At 31.7% G+C, this 22,472-nt stretch overlaps 1 protein-coding gene across 1 annotated transcript in view; it reads right to left on the minus strand.

Moving 5' to 3' along the window:
* The window catches only part of LOC133330735 (four and a half LIM domains protein 2), a 283,851-nt gene that overhangs the window by 182,425 nt on the left and 78,954 nt on the right, over positions 1–22,472 (minus strand). The window contains exon 2 of the mRNA XM_061539142.1: positions 16,877–16,962. Within this exon, the coding sequence (XP_061395126.1) occupies positions 16,877–16,962 (86 nt within the window). The remainder of the gene's footprint in view (positions 1–16,876; positions 16,963–22,472) is intronic.

Genomic DNA, 22,472 nt, shown 5'->3' on the forward strand with positions numbered 1-22,472 from the left:
AAACCAATAGTTGAGAAAAGCGATGCTGAAATGTATGTTGTTTTTAAAATCCCTTTATAATATAAATTCAATTTTACAATATAGAATGCATACGACGTTAGTCTTTATTGTTCAGGAAATGTATTGTAAATATAAGAAGATATGATGTTACCAAGGCCTTCGACACTTAAATTTAAGATTTTTTCAGAAGTGGATTTAATCGCATATAGTTTGCGGAGGTTTCCGGAATTAGACACAGATTTTATAAGGTATATGTTTTTAAGAAAGAGTTGATCATCTGTGGAGAGGTACCAGATTGCCCTATAGACAACCTCTTCTGTAGGTTTGGCAAAACTACCAATTTGCTCGAAATTAAATTTACAAAATTTTAAAATGTTGACACTTTGTCATGGAGGTATCAGATGAAGTGAACCGACGGGTCCAATATTCGATCTATGATCTATGTAAAGTAAACATATTGCAATGAGCAAAGTTTCGATGATATTGGATATTCTGTACGCTTCATATAAGATCTACAATATATCTCTAGCCTGGGCAATACTTCATGATAGTTGCACCCTCTTGACCGATTAGAGCGACCAGAAAAACATACAAAAATACAGTTTTTGATCCATTGCATATGATTACTGATCATTACCAGAAATAGAAGCCTTTTTGGCCCGAACCGAATCTACATGCAAAATTTTATAACTTTGCCCTGTGGCCCATAACTGTGCCCTGTGCCATTTTTACAAATTCTAATGGACAGAGGGGCGGACACACATGTCTAGATCGACTCAACTAGTCGACCAATTTTTCTCTGCGTTACAAACTCTTGGACCACACAATGTTATACTCTTGCAACATAGTTGTGCAGGGTATAAATATTACGGAGTGCAAGTTTCAATAAACTTTGGATATTCTGTTCACATCATATGAGATTTACAAGTTCTCAAAATTAATTTAGTTTAAATCGGATGCTCTGGTCACATGGACATTTTCTGTGGGAGATACCAGAAGGAGTAAACCGATATTCCCCATTTTAGAACTTGTTTAAAGTTCTAATGAAATATTATGAGAAGCAAAGTTTGGATGAAATCGGACATTCCTTTCGCCTAACATTGGGTTTATAAATATTTACCTTTATAATTATTCACAAATAGTCAATGTGAAGGAGGTATTTCCAAGGAGGTATCTTCAAACATTATATATGTGCACTGTTTGGTTCAAATTAATATTTTGATGAGACACACTTTTGCCGTAGCAATGTATTTACCATGATTAGCCATAAGGCTGGGGTATAATTATGGGTATATTATTTTTAGGTATTATAGACCCTTGAATTTTATAATTTAACTATGCAACAAAATCAACCTCATGATCTGGGGGATGGAAAGTCCTTAGCGAATATATTAAGAACACAAAAAAAAAAATTATCCCCTGGTCAAGTTTTCGAGTTCAAATGAATATTTTTAAAAAAATATATTCTCCTTCTATCTGGAGTCCTAGTGGACGAGATTTTTGAACTCCAAATATTCTACAAAAATGTCGCTCATAAGATTTTAAATAGAGTCCTCAAATACAAGCAATCGATATTCGTATGTTTAAAACAATATTCGTATTACGTTTAATTTAAACATGCTGCCATACTTTGTCAGTCAGTGTCTGCACGGTTTACATGGCCGTTAGTTAAATTGGCCATTCAAGTGTCATGTCTATGAATTCTGAAACGTGGCTATCATTTGTAACGAAATACTACCACAACTTCTGACCAAACACCAACACCACTACAACTACACACATTGTTCGGGCAATGACAATGTCCAATGTTTTTATGACGAGTGTCGCTGCTTAATATTCATGGCATCATTTCGCGGAGTGACACTTGAAATACTCGTGAGCGAACGAGTGAGTGCATTACGTTTAATGTCGATGTTAATGCAAATTGGACTTGCAGTTGGTCTACAGGCTGCCATTTAAAATAGACATTGACCGATATATTCATTAAAGACCAGTCGTCGGCTGCCGACTCATTGACAGAGTCCAATGTCAATGTCAAACATCATCATCATTATTATCTGAGGCGGTAGTTTTGTTTTTTTTTTCTTCACTGACAGAACAATCAACAGTGACGTCAAGTGAATGCAAAAAAGCGAAATAGAGGAACGAAATCGTAATAACGATAAATGTTTATGTTACGACAACGCCGATGCTCGCTCTACTATTTATTGCAAACTAATTGGCCAGGCAAATAAAATCCATAAATGTAAATAATCCCAGAGGCATTAAAGACGCAATTAACGTCATTATTAAAGACCACAAAAACAACATCAGTGCACAAAAAAAGAATTAAATAAATGTTTACCACAAAACGAGAAAAGAAAACACAAAAACCCACAAAAATTGGCACAAACAATTGATTATTGGGCGCGATTGGACCAAACAAGTCTGGACATTGTTTTCTTTTTTTGTGTTTCTGTTCTATTTAATTGTTTTTTGTTTATAAACAAATCGAAAGAGATCACAGGCAAATGCATTTGTTTATATTTTGAATAAAAAAATGCAGAGGGGGAAAGAGGTTAAGACACTACCAAACATCCGTCTCCGATGACCTGTGATATATCATAGAACATGGTATGAATTACCAAAAAAATTCAACACGATGATTTAGTTCTAAAAGTGTATTAGAGTGTTAATTCGATTTTAAATGCACAAAGTTTTTTTTTTTTAATTTTATTGGATTAAAAAATATAGGTCAGAAGAGAAGGATTGCTTAAAGTTGGAAATTTTAAATTGTGTGCTATAAGTGTACGAAAAGTGTGCTTCCGATATTTTTAATGAAAAAAAAAAAAATAGGAAATAGGTAAATATGGTTTCAATTAAATGAGCAGAGATGGAATCTTGAAATATGGGGACCCCCTCCTGATGAGAATTTATCATCACAATGTATAGTGACAGTTTTTGTTCATAACTGATTCGTTTATTTTGAAAGTGTTTTAAGTCCTTTCTTAGGATCTGATACATATCCAGAATTTCTAGAAATGTTTACAAAACATGTTACGTTATAAATTCTATTATATTTAAGGACACAAAGCCACAAGCAAAATTAATACTAACAATAATAATACTTAACAATAATTTAGAAAGGAATCGGGCCCATACCTTCAAAAATCTCAATATAAAAAAAATTAACTTCGACCATTTCTCTGATTTTATCGACATTTTCGACGGTGCATCTTTAACCCTTTGAGCCCCGAATTTTTTCCGTAATCATAGAACAATTTTCTGTTCACAGATTTAATGAAACTATCCTAGATAGGATATGGACAAAATTTGACATCGCTACATCCATTTTTCAGAAAGAATGTACTGTAACATTCTTTCTGAAAAATAAAAGCCCAATATGTATCAAGAAAACCAAATGTGAAATCGAAAAAATTATTTTAAATTTTTCTCTATATTCAGTTTTACAAGAAAAATAATAAAATAATTTTCACTGTATACACAAATTAGTACTGTACACCTTTTTGTCCCCTTCTCTATATTAAAAAGCTCATAACTTAACCAAAAATTTGAATTTTTTAGATTTTTTTCTGATATGTGTCGTCTTGACATATGAAGGCCAAAGAATATATACAGTGGTGGCCACAGAATTAAAACATTTACTGTGGTAAACATTTTTTGATCAGCCCTCGATTCGTTTGAAGTATTTTTGAAAATTTTTTAATTCAGAACACTTCGATATACTGCACTTAAGAGATTTAGTGTGGAAATGGAAAATTATTTCATGCAATTTTTCCATAAATAACGGTTTTTATGAAAATACATCGACTTTGAAGTGGCCATATAATTAAAACATTGTGTAATTTTTTACTTTACTGCATTTTTTTTTAATATTTTTTAAAAAAGCTCTTTAATTTAGTTAAATTATGTAAACTAAGCACCGATAAAATCATTTACTGATAAAAATTTTTGAAAAAAATCTGTAAAATCTATCAAATTGCCAAAAATTTGTACAGTACACCTTACATTCAGAAAATAACCCTTATTATAGAAAATAAAGCAAAGACATAAAAGTATAAAGATAGGACAATTGATACGTACGCAATTTCCAACAGATGGCTTTTCCTCTGTTGTTACGATATCATAACAACAGAGAGAACAATATTAAACGTTTTTAATGCTATATCTTAGGCTTATAAAATGAAAATACATATTTTGAGTGCAGGCCTCTAATTTTATTTACATTTTATTCACACATTTTCGCGTATTGACGATTTTATTCTTAACATGCCTCTGTTAACCTTGATTCCCCCTGGATATTTTTTCATAAACTATTTTGCCAAAATGCATTTTGTCGAGTCTTTACGTTTTCTATGTCTTTGAATAAAGGTCCGAATGCACCAGAAATTGCTAGAATTAGTAAAAAACAATAAATAATTCTCAAAATAAATAAATATTTGAAATAAAAACTTAAAAAATGGGAATTAACCTAAAGGAACGATTCAATTTCAATAGCCTTTATTGAAGAAGGCCGGAATATTTTTGCAGTATGTGAGGAAATATCGATTGATATTGGCATTTATTACATCAAATCGATTGTTCGAGTAGTACAGAATATATTTTATCAAAAAATATACCAGTCACAACAGAAAGAACAGAGATCAATGCCTATGTTGACGAGTAAAAGATTCCGCCACACAGCAGCATTTTTGATGCTCAACACAAGACTTTAAATATTTGTCAAATTGTAAAATTTTTCTTTCTTTTAGGCTAAAATAGATTAAATGGGCATTATTCTCTCCAAAAAATATTATTTTGGAAAAATATTGTCATGTTCAATAGATTTGAAGGGTCAAGAGTTAACCATCAAACATGCTGCTGTGTACCAGAAACGTTTTCTCGTCAACATAGGTGTTGATCTCTGTTCGTTCTGTTGTGACTGATAAATTTTTTGATTAAATATATTCTGTACTACTCGAACAATCGATTTGATATAATAAATACCAATATCAATCGATATTTTCTCACATACTGCAAAAATATTCCGGCCTTCTTCAGTAAAGGCTATTGAAATTGAATCGTTCCTTTAGGTTAATTCCCATTTTTTGAGTTTTTATTTCAAATATTTATTTATTTTGAGAATTATTTATTGTTTTTTACTAATTCTAGCAATTTCTGGTGCATTCGGACCTTTATTTTCTATAATAAAGGTGATTTTCTGAATGTTAGGTGTACTGTACAAATTGTTGGCAATTTTGATAGATTTTACAGATTTTTTTCAAAAATTTTTATCAGTAAATGATTTTATCGGTGCTTAGTTTACATAATTTAACTAAATTAAAGAGCTTTTTTAAAAAATATTAAAAAAAAAATGCAGTAAAGTAAAAAATTACACAATGTTTTAATTATATGGCCACTTCAAAGTCGATGTATTTTCATAAAAACCGTTATTTATGGAAAAATTGCATGAAATAATTTTCCATTTCCACACTAAATCTCTTAAGTGCAGTATATCGAAGTGTTCTGAATTAAAAAATTTTCAAAAATACTTCAAACGAATCGAGGGCTGATCAAAAAATGTTTACCACAGTAAATGTTTTAATTCTGTGGCCACCACTGTATATCTACTAGCAGCATATTAAATATAAGCTCTAAAACATTTTGTTGCCTGTGGGCAACATTGGGCCACAAACATCACAAAATTCCTGAACGGATCTTCGAAACCAAAATTGCACATAATTGGCTGTTACAGTATGGGAACCATAAACATCATTCGCAATTTTATTTGCCTGGCCAATTAGTTTGAAATCTATCAGTACAGCCACCAACCGAAAAAAATAATGGATATATTTTTCCCCAAACTAATATTACTAGCCACCCTAATGTCCGCAATAAAAACTAGATTATAATACGTAATTTTGTGTTTTGATAATTTCATCCTGCCAAAAAAAAACACACACACACAACAGACAATTTTCTTAATTGAACAAATATTGCAGACAAAAATCGATGCTGTGTAAAAAAAAAAATATACAAACATATTTACATGTCTTAATGTCGATTTAAATGTTCGCAAATCGTAAACACAACCCCTTGTAAATGGTTGGGTTGGCTAATGCCCATGTTTATGGCCATTTTCAAAATATAATTTAATTTACATCTTTGAAGCGCCCCGAATGCAAAACAAAAATAAACAAAATTGCCGTGAATTTTTGGTATTTATCATTTTTGTGGGGTATTAGCTGTTGCTGACTTTTTAGTTAATTGCAAAAACATTGTATGTAATTAGTTTATTGATCCAGTCCGTGGTTTGTAACGAAGAGAGAGTAAATATTTAAATATTATTTTTGGATTACAATTTCTGTATGAAAATATCATCGGTTCCTTCGTAAACTGTTGAAGAATGCAAAGGAAATGAGGTTGCTATAAGTAAACTGTTTATTTTATGACAGATTGTTGTCTCTGATACAATGTATGAAATATAATAAGTATAGGTTGTGAAGATTTGCAACAAATAAATTTCCCAAAAAGACATGATCCCACTCACATCGAATCATATCTGTAAAATCTTAAAAAGTTTTTCTCTATAAAGTTTAGAGTTACCAGCAAAATTTCATTACTTCATAACTCGACCTATCGGGTAAAATGGATAAAAGGGCGAAGTAAACATATGAATATCGATTTCCTGTATTTAAAGACCTCATGCAAAATCTTATGAACGAAAATTTTCTGAATATATGGAGGTGAAAAACTTTCGTTTTGTGGTATGTCTGATTTGGGCCAAATATGCACCGTTTTTCTTTTTTTTTTTTTTTTTGTATGATTTGTTGCCATTTTAAAGCAACTTCAAAATGACTCTCTCATAGAAGTCCTGCTCTCTATTTGCAAAAAACTCTAATATTCGATTTTCACTCCCTAGATCATTAAAGAAATTTTGCAATGTAAGAACAAGATGTTAATCACTTGGTGCCGGATTGCATTGCAACTTCCCAACCAAGCTTCCGATGTTTCTGGCGAGTCACTGTAGATGTGTGTGGCCTAGTTTTGTCCTAGTGGAACACGACACCTTTTCTGTTGGCCCATTCTGGCCGTTTCTAGTCAATTACTATTTTCAACCGCTCCAGTTGTTGAAGGTAGAGATCAGAATTTAGCGTTGGGTCTTATAGAAGCAACTCATAATAAATAATACCCTTCCAGTCCCACCAAATGCATAGCAGAACCTTCCTGGCCGTCAGTCCTGGTAAGGGCACCGTTTGAGGTGCTTCAATGCTCGTTGACAACGATCGTTTTCGCACAGGGTTATCGTATGTGATCTATTTCTCATCTCCAGTCACTATCCGTTTAAGAAATGGGTCTATCTCATAATGTTTGTTCGATTTTTAGCTCCTGGCCGATGTTACGACAACTAACACTCCGGTCAACTTCGATCATTTCTTCGACAATGGATTTCTTTTTCCACAACCAAATACTAGTGTTAGATCGTTCCGGAACGAATTAGTTTAAAATAATTACATATCGTATTAATTGATGTGTGCAAATGAGCGATTGAACTAAATGGAACTATGAAACCAGTTCCTATTCCGGAAGGAACCGAAATGTATCGAAAAACTTTAGGAATGAGATTGTCCAACTCTAATTGATACGAAAAAATGTGCCTCATCGAAATGTCGGCTTTAATCCCCAAGAGTCTTGGTACCTAATCTACTCCGATTTATGAAAGTAGGTATGTTCGTCCGATTGTCTTACTGACTGGTGCGAACGACAACTCACGAAGGAAGTTACTGATTTGATTTAAATTTTGCATAATTTTTCATTCAAACCTATATGAAGATCGAAGATAAATACTATCGTTTCACTACTTCGGGTACCTTCCCCACAAAGTGACAACATTTTGAAAGCTTGGAAATTGGATTTAAAGGAAAATGATTTTCCCATTGGTTATCATTTTGGACATCGTAATATATCTATCATGGATATTTAAACTGTAACGAGGAACCTAATTTTCCACTTCTTCTGGTATCATTTCCTCAAAGGCTCAACATCTTGAAAACTTATAAATGTGGGACAAGGCGGACAACGCCAACGAGAGATTTGGAGATTATATATACATCCATTTTGGCATCGAAATAAAACATGAGGCGACTTTCCGACTTAAAGCCATGAACGCGTGAATCAACACCGAATACAATAGACCGAATACAATGGTCTAAATTGTGCATTTATACAGAACATAAATTTAGTGCAAATAGATTGAGGGAATATATCTATCGGCAACATCGACTGCTGCGTATAACTACATACATTGATCATGGTATTGTATCGGAATTCCTTCAACAGTTTGAATACATCGACTGTATATTTGGTAAATATCAATCAATCAAAAACAATGAAATTACGTTGTATTTTAAATGAAAATATTTCACCTGCGGTTATCAGATTTTGTACATACATATATACACATACACAAAATTAATGCACTACATGTTAATCGGTAAACATGAATATTTTCCTTAATTTTATATTAGTTTGATATTATATTGTTTATTTCTAAATCAGGCGGACATATTCTTAAAAATATCCTTTGTTAATTTAAAATTATGTCTTTCGACTCTAAGTGAAAAGTATTATTCAATTTTACAAAATTAATGTACACTCCCTAGGCCCCCCTATTGCACCCACTATTATATAAACGAATATTTCACTACGCCAACATGTTATTCTTTTCAAAATTTCATGTTCTCGTTGAATGTTCAGTATCATTTGAAATTGTTTGTTGTTTTTAGCTCACAGGCAAATATTTGATTAGTTTCGAACATTTGTTTATTTTCTTTCAATATTTAAATCTTGTTCCCCTGGAATGAATGAACAAATGAATGAATGAAGACATGCAATTTGATGATTTGAAATTATGTGTTACGATACGAATGATGGCGCTTTTTATTGAACCACAACAAATCATTACTAAATTATATAGACGGTTTTGGTAAAGGTGTTGTAGTTATTGTTGTGGTTGTTGGCTTCGTAAATATAATCATTGGAACTTTTTTTAAAGTTTATTCTGAAAATTCAACACTTTATCGTTGCAATTAAATGTAAATATTTATGGGTGTTTGTGGCACAATACAACGTCATTTCATTGTGGGATATAAATCAAATCTAAGTCATATTACTCAGCTATAAAAATATACAATGTAATAAAGTAGATCATAATTCACAGAAATTTAGATTATTAAGCATAATGAAATGAGTTGTTTATTTGTGCTATTATGGATAATAATTAAGTTAATAAATAAAATGACAAACCTAAGCGATGTTATTAGTTTGATATATGTCGATCGTGTTAAGAATTTTAGATCTTCGCAATGCATTCTCTGTAGTCGATACAGAGTTTAGTACTATGGGCTCTTCCGCAGATGTCGTTCTGTTTTTAAATAAAATTTTGATCAACAAAAGCCTTTTTAGGACATCTGGGGTTTTTCAAAACATTATAGCTTTGTAAATTCCTTCTGTTTGGCTAAAGTAATCATGTTATCTAAGGGTCTGCTGTTGTTCTCAATACATTTATGGCTTCGAGGTATTCATAGGTCGCACGAATGCATTTGAAGCATTGCGCCACGATTTTCTGATCATCCAAATGTTAAATATCATTCTGAGAAGAAACATTATAGTTTTGAAAATGTCTTCAAATCTACTAGTATCGTTTTCAATTAGAATAGGCTAAAGTATAATATTAATGGTTTCATTTTGTGCCAAATCTTCGTAAAATCGTCCCGATCGATATTAGATACACTAGATTTGCGTACATTGAGTATAATCCTACTTTTACCAAAGTGATAAAAAATCGACCTTTTTGTGAAGAAAATTGTTCCAATTCACTTTAAATTAAATATTAATAATCAAAAAACAAATAGAAAACATTTTTTGTGCTCTTATGGCTAATGATGGTACACTTTGATGCGGCATAAATGCGTCTAATCGAAATATTGGGTTTAAACACCATGTTTCTAAGGCAAAGCGGGGCACAATAACTCTCGGTTTCATCCAAACTTTGCACATTGCAATATTTTTAACAATCGTAGATCGAGTTCAAGAATTCCCAAAATATGTTAATTCAACATTAAACAAATGGAATGCCCTATTTGATCGAAACTCTTGAAATGGTAATACTTTTACCAAAACTAGAATGTTTGTCCGACAAGTCAAGCTCTCGAAGGGAGTTACCGATTTTATCCAAATTTGCATATCGTAATATCCTCCAGGATATCCTGCAGGAAGATAGAGAATATCAAACCATTTCAACTGGTAACACCTTTGAAAATTTGTAAATATATATATATATATATATTGGGAACGGAGCATCCGACTTGTTCCAAACTATATACCTTTGAACGTGTGGCACCTTTGAACAGCGCCCATAAAATCTTGGTTTAATATTTTTCCGACCCGCAACCACATGTTTGTATATGGCAATCTTGTTCTCTATATGCGTAAACCACTTTGGCTTGCTTTTTCAGTTGTCGAAAAATTGTGCATGGATGACCATGTTTTCTCAGTGTCATTGTAAACTTTTATTCATTTGGTTGTAAGGGCGCAGGAAGAATTCTGTGATAGTTTTATTTCGTCAAACACATTTTTTTGCATTCCAACAATCATTTCAAACATAACTAATGTAATTTCTTTCATATATATTCATTGCCAAAAAAATTATTTTAAATTTTCGTAAAATGCCATGGGTGGGGCACCTTTGAACATGCCCATTAAACTCGAGTAAAACATTTTTTATATATTTTTTAATGAATTCATGCATTTCTGATATGTATGAATAAAATACATACATATTTGAACATAAACACTGTAAAAAAACATGTCGTTCAAAAATGCCAACCCCTGTTCAATAAAATATATTTATATGTATATTCATTTTATCATATGTATATTCATTTTAAAGGTTACATATCGTTAGCGAAAATGCAAAAAGGCGTAACTAACAAAAACATAATTGTGTAGGAGAAGCAAAAAACTGTTTTGAATGAAAACTATAAACATGTCATGTGAAATGAAAAAGTATGCCCGGCAGGGTGATATTGCATATGACGAATAATAGACTATAATTTTTTAACAAATTTAGTTATTTAGTTTAATGGCAATCATAACAATTAAGTAAAGACGTGAATTTTTTGTTAGTTACGCCTTTTTGCATTTATCAAATAAACCCACATGTAGTTACGTCTTTTTGCTTTTTGTTAATAGAAGCTCCTGTTTTGACCGCAGACGTGTAAAACTTTGTCAACACATGTAGTTTATTGACATTCAATTTTTTGTTAGTTACGCCTTTTTGCATTTTAGCTGACGATATGTACCTATTACTTAAAATTTATAAGAAACCAAAAATTATAAAATAAAAAGTTTTATAAGGCTATATTCAAACATCCTTTGAATCCTCCAACATAAGGCATTCCATTTTTTGATATTTTTTTTAATCCTATGCGTGATAGGACCGAAAAAAATGAAATTGAATTTTATTATGATTAAATTTAATGGGTGGCAAAATTTACAAGTCTCAAGTTTATTTCTTATTTCACTCTATCACGATTTATTCTGCAAAACAAATTCAGTCAAACGGATGCGTTAAAACAAAACGTAAAGCTTTTGAATAGCGCCATCTTGTGAAAACAAACCAAGTTAGTAAAATGTTAATTTGTTCTACAGTAGATGGCGCCCATGATAATTTTGCATGTTTAATTACAAAACTACAGGAAACAATATAATTTTAACACAGAATAATTAAAACAAGTTGGATTTATGTTTAAATGTTATTTTTGAAATCATTGAATAATTATAATACATTCACTATATATTAAATGTCATGAATTTGGTTTTCGAAAATAAATCAATGAACAATATCCGTTATGAAAAGCGCCTAAAAGCTTACTTGGAATGAGTTGTTATCAAACACATTGGCTAATGTTGTTGAGCGAATATTATACTTGAAATTTCGTTTGAGATAGAAATTTGAAATAAGCCTACAATAAAGTTCGCAAAATAAATTCATGTTTTAATTGTCATAAGTAAAAAATATGTTATATATGGCAATATTGTCAATTTTTTAATATTCCATTTTCAAAAAATTAGCTTTTTTGTTTTTGTGGCACATCAATGATTTTTGGTACATATATAGAGAAAAATGTTCTGACTCCGAAACCGTTCGCGATCAAATTTTTGGTTGATGCGCGCAAAAGTTATCGAGGTTTTAATTTTGGGCATAAGAAAAAAATCTTAAAAATACGCCGTTTATTATATTGACCAAAAACGTTGATATAGATCTTCCTCCGTAAAATAAGAATATGAATATATTATAATAATCGCAATAAAGTTGCACATCTTCGCGAAATATGAGAAAAATAAAAAAAAATAGGAGATTACATCAATATTTTCATTATATTAATGACATACACACACACACCTAAAAATTAATTTAAAAATATCTACATAATCTAAACACCATGATGAATCAAATGATATCAAAATCACACAAGTCCGTGTAGCGGTTTGTAAATTACAGCGACAACAAAACAAGATATTGAGGAAAAATATTTGTTTTTGTTTCGAAAAAATAATGTCATCATATTTATTTTTTTAATTGTATACAAGAAATTTCAGAAAAAAATGTTGGGGATATTGTGCTATTTTACCCGAATTTCGCCGAAAAATTGACATATATAATAATAATCACTTTCTGTGTATAAGTATACGCCTTGCGGATTATATCAAGACCCTTCCGATAAATCTGAGAATTCTATAAATAGGAATAAATCTTAAAATAAAATAATATTGTGAAATATACATTTTAAATTTCGCGTAAATCGCGTAATTTTCAAAATCATTTGATGCGCATGCGGTTTCCAGGAAGTACTGAAGTTTATCTTCCAATCCATATATTTTGCGAAATTTCATTTGACGGCTAAGATGTGCCACACGTTACATTGAAGTACCCAAAAAATCGTAAAACGCGAATAATTTCTGAAAACTCCATATGCCATTAACGCGCATCCGATTTCGGTGTGCACCCTAAAAAAATACATCGATCTATACCGATTTCAATGTGGTCCATTAAGAACCATGGATGTGCCAGCACAATCTATTTTTGAGAAAAATTGCGTACATCTATCTTTCGGCTGAAGTTTTTAAAGTTCTCTTTTCGAAAAAGATCAAAATCCGTATGAGGTCATTTATTGAAGCGGAAATGATACACAGAAAACGCAGCTTCAAAATGTCAGCATCATTTAATGGTAGATGCAGTTAAAATTTTGAAAAATGATACATAAGGGGCGTAGTCCTTATTTTGTTGGCTTCTAATTTTATTTTGACACGAAGACCGTGCAATGAGTGGCTTAGTCACAAATCGATAGAGAACATAAAAAACTGGTTCGCCTCAAACTGTTTCTACACATTTTTTTACATTAAAGTAGACACAGCTTCCACCAAAATAAAGTTTGGAGGTCAATATCATGAGCAGTTTGCAACGACAGATCAATTAACCCAAAACTATCCACTTGTGTTCATATACTTAAGTAGTTCCCGAGTTATAAAGGGGTGAACCTCCGCTTCAGCTATGTTAAAAAAAAATATATATATATAGCCTTGCAAATTAATTTTAGCATTATTGCCCAAAAAATAGCTTTCATTTGAAGTATAACCAGCTTAAGGAAAAACCTTAAGTTGGTTAAATGTGAAGGTTTCACTCACTGTTTTCTTCGACAGCAATAACCCACAATGTTGTATGGTCAATAAGGATTACTACCTTGAAGATCTAATAGGAGGATTGATAAAAGGATTGAAAAAAACGCTAGTATTAGTGTATATTATTTCTGAAGGGTATTACTTAAAAAGGGATACGTTAGCAATTGATGAATAAATAAGTGGTTCATTTTTTCGATCAGACTTCTAAGGGGTAAATCCAGTCTCCATTACAATTCAAGGCAGATCCGTCTATAACGATGCTTCTCAATTTCAGAATTTCGATATATAACCAATATTATTTATGAGATTATAAGTAATTCTAAACGGAAATCTTAGAAAACTAGTTCCAAATCTTGATGTATATGACCGCAGTCATAGTCAAGCAGAAAATAATTTAAGTTTATGAAAAAATAGAAACGTTCTACCGAAATACATTGGGTACCATACGATTTTTAATTAATGACAAAACCTTATACTCATTCGAAATGCGCAATTGCCCACCGTTTTGGTAGAAATTGTTGTAAAAACTCTCGAAATACTATAGACTATATATTCATCTTTTGAAACGTTTTAAATATCTGAATTCGAGTATTATATTATTAAAGTTTTCATAAGTGATGTCTTATGTTTGAAATTAAAAATCTGTAGAGTAGCATATTTTTACACTTTATGACAAAACATTGAGCACTCCCCACCTAAAAAAAATTTACTGCTTTCCAGAACAATTTGATTCAATTTAAAATAAGCTCCCCATGGTATTCCTAACAGTTTGCATATGTAATAAATTGACATCCACACGTTTGTATTGCGGAATATATATACCGGTTACCTATATATGCAGCCTTTATATGGGAAATTACAAAAATCTTTTAAATTCCTTGAAGCTGAGGTTTGCAAGGTTATAACTCGCGAAATATGAACATATTGCATATGATTTAAATTCATTTCTATAAAATGAAGTGTTCATGTCAAAATCTTAAAATATTGGTAATAAATAATAAGTTGGGTGGAAGCTGTGATGGTGGTAATGTAAAAAAATGGTTGAAAATGTGTTGAAGCCAACGAGTTTTTTTGTGTTCGTTCCTGATTTGTGGCTAAACTACACAACGCACGCATATGTGATCGGTGACTAAGTTGCAGAATACCCTATGGACAATATGATTCTAATGTATGATTTTTCGATATCATCACTGCATCCACCCAAAAAGGATGCTGACATTTTGAAGCCGGATTTTCGGTGTTTTTTGAATTTTTCTTATAATTAGGATGCGCATCCAGATAATGGACTAAAGGGTTTATAGGATTGTAGAACTCGTGATTTTGCTTCGTTTAGTGTATATCTCATGAATGTGCTCACCGTAGCTTATTTGCAATTGGGTTCCAAAGACGAAAATTTGGGACGTAAATTTTTATAAGAAACATATTTTTTGAGTCTAAAATTAAGAAAGTCCATTAAAATTCGGTGGAACCCCACGTGATTTTAGTTTTTTTACGTGCCGGATCTAATGAGCCCATCCGTGTTCAATTCCGCCCAATAAAACGGCGGATATAGGTACCTTGAATGTGGGAAAAACTGCAAAAACTTATTTTGACAAATTCGCGTATATAATCGCGTTTTTCTTCGAATTGATTTCACATACAATCATTCTAGTGTCATCATATTCGCGAATCTGTGTGAAAAAGGTCAAAAATATATCGATTCGCGAATAATATGCGTATTTTATCCAAAATCGATTGTGGAGGCACATCCGCGGTTCTTAACCGATCCTTTTAAAATAGGCGTCATTTTGTGTATTTTCAGAGGAGATTACTGAAATCGGATGCGCATAAAAATCGTATGCACGTTGAGTGATTTTTAGCCATTTTTAGGGTTTTTGCATACTAAAGTGCATCGAGCGACACACTTTGACCGCTAATTTAAACATCGAAAAATTCATAATTATGGAAAGACATTGATTCGGTTTATACGAAAACAGCATGCGCATCCACTGATTTCAACTAATACGCGAATTGCATGCCTTTAAATATTGATAATTTTTATGTATTGTTGCTGCAATATATTTAGTCATTTTTACAGTCGAAACTGTTATCAGATGAATATACCGATATTTAACAATCATCTAAAAGAATTTGAAGAAAAAAGCGTCGCATATTTTAGGAGATTAAGGCAAAACCGTATTCCCTTAACCATACTAAAAAAATCGACAATTCAAAAAACATTTCGATTTAATTAAAAAATTAATTTATTTTCTTTTCAGATATCTTCATGCTTCTATTTGTTTTTCGCGACAATTTAACCGTAATTCAATGTGATTTGACAAATATGCAAAGAAAACAAATGTGTTTAACCATTTGTGAAGAAATTCGCGAATTACAACAAATAGGAATTAATTTAATTTATATTTGAAATACAAGATTTAAAATCGCTATAACTTTTGTGCGCATCATCCGAATTTGTGAAAGCGAACATATTTCGAATCAGCATATTTTTCTTAACCTATGTACCAAAAATCATAAACGTGCTCGCAAAAAATTTTTTCAAATTCTTTTTTATGGAATTTTAAAAGAATTTTGTAATTTCCCATATATGTATGTTGAGGTTCCTTTTTTTAATGTTTCAATCCTGTTCGTCATATTTAAAATGAAATTAGCAGCACATATCGAAGTTAAGTGCACGGCAACAGCGATGCTAATTCAATCAAACGTGTGGGAATATTTCAACACTGAGCTGGCCATAAATGTGTGTTATGTATGTGTGTGTAGCACTACTTCCGGTGTAAAATCACATTTATGTTGTACAGTCAACGCTCGTTATAATGGATACTCAGTTTAAGGAATTCGGGATATAACGAATGAGAAAAATGTTTGCAATTGTACACTTTACGTTTTAACGGATGGATCTGACAATATATCAATCCGTATACCGAGCATTGACTGTACTTAAGATTAAATACTATTATTTTAATAACGTAAATTGTTCATTTACCAGATGCAAAAAGGAATGCGTATAAAGTATCATATGAATCATATTTTTATTTTTTATATCACAATTGCCAAAAATAAACGACTATAACTATTGATGGTTTTTAAATAAAAAATATTCAAACACATTTTCAATTATTTATTCCAACACAAATAGCGTAGTATCACTTACCTCCAATCATGGGCAGCAAATCCTGGACAATTTGTTTTGCACTGCTCACAGCGTACACCATCCTCAACTTCACGAATAATTACACCCTGGAAAGAAACACACCAACACAGAAACGAAATATGAGAAACCATATAATACACATGAATACACCCATAAGAGTGCACTTAATGGCTGCTGTCCGTAATTAGTGTTTCCTTATTGAATGGAGGTCAATTTGTTTCACATTTTATGGGGACAAAGTTCGGTATAAATAAATTAAAAAAGTTGGCTAAGGCCATTTAATGAATGAATTATTTAATATTTGCTTGCTTTTGGAGCAATAAAATGCAAACACACCCTTTTCTGTAAAATAGATTTAGACTAAGACACCTGATATCATATATTGTACATAGATTTGGCTATTAGTTTCCATTTGACCGAAAATGATACCTGTAGTAATTTTTAGCATCGATTAATTTTGGTGTCAAATTAGAAATATGTACCAATTACTTTGTGGCTTTAATATGGAATCTAAACGTTTGTGTTTGTAGATAAAAGCGGATGATAAATATTTTTAACTCGATTAATCCTGATTCACATACGTCAATGGAGTAAATATATTGATTATAATGGAATTTAGGGTGAAATTCAAAGCGATGTCATGTAAAGTAATTAGTAACATCAAATGAGCAATAGATTCGTACACTCGAATATTGTAATTTGTATTTGTCGCCATTGTTTTCGAAATGAGCACACTATCTTTCTCATTATCATGGATATTTTTAAATAATTTTGGGGATTTTTTTTTCAATAAAAATACATATTCTAATAACTAATAAAAACATATTCTTGCACAATCAAAGCAAATCGCATAAGTAAGGAAAAATGTAAACATAAAGAAATAATATGATCTGTAACTCTATTTTTATGTTGTAGGAAAGAAGAAATAAATTTAGGACGTGTGGCATATTTTTAGGGTGTCATTGAAAATAGCTCGAGTGGTTTAATACAAATTCAGCCAGTCATTCCAGAATGATTCAGATTTTTGGCAAATACAGTATTGTTCGAAACCCAAGCAACTTTTTCTTAGTACGTAGTCATGGTCTTATATGATATCGTTAAATTGATTTATAAAAAATATATATTTTATTTACTATTCTACTATGTGTCTATAATCTGAAAATAACAACAAATTTAAATTATATTTCTTTGGAAAAAAATAAAGAAATGAAAACAAAATTAACTCACAAAGCAGCTGTTCGAAACCTAAGCAACTTTCAATATTTCGTATGATACCCGTTATTTTTTATCACTGCCGCACATCTTTTTGGCATTGATTCTATGAGATTTGTTAGAATTGTTGTTGGTATAGCTTCCCACTCTGATTTTAAGCAGTTCATTAGTTCCTGTCTGTTTTTAAGGCGACGTGTTCCAATCCTTCGTTTTAAAATGCTGAAAGGGTTCTCAATGGGATTGAGGTCTGGTGACAAGTTTTGCAAGGAAGTATTATACTCATTTACAACCTCATATTGGGTATTACAGCTTAGCCAGCTGTTAAAAAGACTTAAAATCGGCCGATATTTTAGGTTCTTAAAATCAAACGCTGTATTTAAGATAGGTCTTACGATTGCAACAGGCAGACGATGGATTTCGTTACAAGTTCATAAGTTTTACAGTTCATAATAAAATTCCCATAAGCAGTGAACATGTTAACTAGTTGTAATTTCTATCGTATATTTTCTTAAAAAAAAAATCGAAACATACACATTCGCTATGATATAGAGATTATTGAAATTCGTAAAAGTAAAAAATGTTTCGTTTATGATGAGTTCGGATAACTGAAATTATTTTCTGTTCAAAAATCCAAATTTTTTCCGTGTCAGTAAAGCGGAGTCGACTGTATAGTGTCGACTGTATAATGCAATAGTTAATAAAATAAGTACTTTTCATAATTCAATTTAACAAGATAATAAAATACCATGATTACTTACTAAGAAAAAGTTGCTTAGGTTTCGAACAATACTGTATATGAGCAAAACTTTGAAACTACTAAAACAGGTTATATAGTCATTTTTCGGACAGTGATTTTTAGAGTCCATGGTCGTTAAAAACGAATTAGGATAAAGTTTCGACTAGATATTGGGTTGATATTTATGTTGAGCAGAATAAAATTCTATTCTACTCATCTGTTTGTTGAAATCACGAGTTTGGACTTTTCCACCTAATAATCTATAGTTTATCATTTTGGGTTCTTACTGGCTAGAAAATCTTCTTAGTAAAAATTTTCAATATTGGCCCACAAGAATATATAGTATAAAGGTTTTTTGTGGGCTCACATGCATATATAGGTCAATTTTTTTCGTAAACTTCACATAAGGGTTGGGTCAATATTTTTTATCCACATGTGTTAACTTTTTATGCGAAGTTTCTCATCGAAGTGTCTATAATTTGGCATATAGGATTCCTGGTGAATATAAATATATTTCTAGAAATAATTAAATATAGGTTAATGTTTGAAATAATCCCATCCAAATGTCCCGTTATATTTTCTGTAAATTGAAGTTCCTGCCCTAGTTGTCCAACCAGAGTGCCTGTTATTAGGACCTCCTTGCAAAACTATATAGCCGCAATTTTAAATATTTTTAAAGGTCTTCATTTCAATTTTAAGTTACGAATACATTGAAACCCTTCTCGTTGATATACACTGGTGGCCAAAACTAAATCAATTAAAATTGCAAACGCAATAAATGAACTGTAACATTTTTAAAAATAGTTAATTTATTCACTTATAAAAAACAAAAAATATATAAAATTTTTTTTTTTCGAAATAATCTATGGAAATTAAAATGACGCAATTTTTGATTGATCAATACTAGAAAAAGTTTATGATTCTTTCTTTCAAATAAATTTTGCTAGCAATCGACCGCCTAACAATTATTTTGGATATATTATGGATATATTGGATATATATAACTCACATTCCGAACCTTTGTTTTTTGTGAACCTCTTTTGATTTTGAGGTTATTGTCAAGCTGAAACACGTGAACAAAACCTGATTAGTGAACTGCATTCCTTTTTAACCCATCCTTGGATTCCACATCCATGGGGAAAACATCACCATTATATTCTATATTACATTCTTCTAAAACTTCTTCATCTACAGGGTAAACGACTTCTTTTTCCTGTATCCTAAGATCCGTTCCGTCATCTTTCTTTTTATTGAACTGCTGCGCTAAACTCCTGGTTTTCTTCTTGTTTTTGCTTTTCATAGACTTTTGGTTCTAGTTCATGTTTTTTTTTTCAGTGGACTGTCTCAATCATTGCCGTTTGTAAATAAATTCCCCCAACAGTAAGGGCTTGCCGGGGGCACCAAAATGTCATTGGAAGATTTCAGCTTATTAGACAGCTCCTCCCTTACATCGTAATATATGTCGGCCATACGATTCAATTTGAAGAACATATCTTCCGAAAACTCCACATTTGAAACTTTTGGAATCAACTTTCTGATCTCCATAGATGATGTCTTCAAATATTCCATTTCGGTTAGGGCTTTCTTTATTGACATTGTAGGCAATTCATTTTTCATTGTATATTTCCTCTAATGCGAAATCATATATTCTAGAGTTCTTGGCGTAGATCGAACAATAGAATTCCAGATAATCCCACTGGATACCATCCACTTCCTTTACAATGGTTTCACACATTTGGGTCACCTGCACCAGATCTGAATTTATATCTTCATCTTGATTTCGGATGCAAGTTGCTTCAGTTCTGCCAAATTGTCTTTAATAATATTTTCCCATTCCTTTAGTAGACCTCCTGGCCGGAAGGGTATTCTTTCCGTTAAATATACACCTATGACGTTTATCTCCTGTGCGCCTCGATTAAACCGCCTGTACATTCTCATTCTCTCCTTCTCATCAAGTCTTTTTTCCAAAGACTCTATGGAAAAATCTAATTCTTTCTCCATATTTTTTTTAATAAAAAACTGTTCACCTCGTGATACAGAAAATCTAACAATTCTTGAGCTCCTCACTCAAAATTGCTATATTTTTTTATAATTTTCCCTTTGCTGGTTCAATTGAGTCACTTACCACTGGTGGGTGAAAACTCAATTTTTGCGAAGGACCAAAAAATGTAAAAATATACAGACAGCCGCAGCTCGCCTGTATAAAAAATAAACTATTTGTTCTAATAAAAGAATTTGATATGTGGAGAATTTTCCCATCGTGTGTGACATAAAATCTCAACACAAGCAACCACTTTCTTATCAGCGTTGCATGTGAGGTTTTAGACTCTTATCATAAAACACTCCATCGAACGATGTAATACAAAATTCTGTTCAAAGTATTTTGAACACCTCGGATCATAACTCCATCGGGCTTTCTTTGTTATATAAGTATATAAGAAATTAAAAGAATTATATAAATGTTATAAAATCAATAACAAAATAGACGTCCCGAAAGTATAACTTACAAAATGGTTATTAAATTGATTATCAGTGGACACAAACGTGCCTAAGATTCAAATATAAATACCAAGATTCGTTAGGATTTTATACCTCTCCAAAAGATATACTCGAATATGCAATTAGGGTTCTAAAGAGAAAATAAAATAATTCCAAATGTTTAAGTGTCATAGTACTATTTCGCCATGTCTAACTTATTTTCTAATTTAATCGGTTTTTCTGGTACATGCTAATGTATTGCAGTGGAGACACTTTAAAATGTTGACCTTTGCTTAATTAAAGACAATTTTGTTCATCCGTGTTAAGTTCGACGTCAAATAATTTTCCTCTTTCACTCTCAAAGAAAACCAACCTAAAGTGTAACACTAAAATACTAACAAACTCAGACAAAGTATTTCCGACTATTCTGGCCAAAACGGAAGTACGAAAATCCATTCATGTGAAGTGCATTTTTTAGACTTTAGTTTGCCGGCTTTTGTGATGTTTTTTGTTTTTTCAAAGGACAAGGCTTGCACATGTTCTACACTCTGTGAAGAAGCCAACGCCACTTCATCTAATGTCACCCATCAGTAGTCGTCTAATTGGATGTAGGTCATCGATTTTTTTGCGTGAACTTTGTGCAAAAAGGAATTGTGTCGTCAACTTGAGGGGTGTTGGAAAATAAAACAGCCTTAGTGCACAGAACCAAACGGAGAGTCACTTAGGGAAACCGAAACGAATGTCGTTGCAGCAGCAGCCGGTTGGCTCAACAAAAAAGTTTTGGTTTTCTAGTAGGGTGAGATGCGAGAGTGTTTTTTAGGGGGAAATTGTTATAAAAACAGAGACATTTTATAAATAAGATTGAAAAAGTCTTTTGGTTTTTTGACTATAAAAGCTATTCATAAATGAACGCTCTCAACGACTTCCCTCACATTCAGTAGAGATGAAAGGGGGTGAATTGGATTCACTCTCATTTCTATTCACCCTTTTCATTTTAAAAAGTCATTTTAAGACACTATAAATGTTGAGTGGAGTGCACTGTATGTAATGGGGCATTGTTGTTCCACTTTTGTAATATAAAGGACACTCTAAGGAATGTTGTTGCACACTTACACAATATCAGTGGCAGACGACATGCATTGCTATGTCTGTAGGTTTTTGTTTATAAGT

This window comes from Musca vetustissima, unplaced genomic scaffold (genome assembly GCF_032173495.1).
Source record: "Musca vetustissima isolate MV318-11 ecotype Yass unplaced genomic scaffold, APGP_CSIRO_Mvet_v1 utg69497, whole genome shotgun sequence".
NCBI classification, from domain to species: Eukaryota; Metazoa; Arthropoda; class Insecta; order Diptera; family Muscidae; genus Musca; species Musca vetustissima.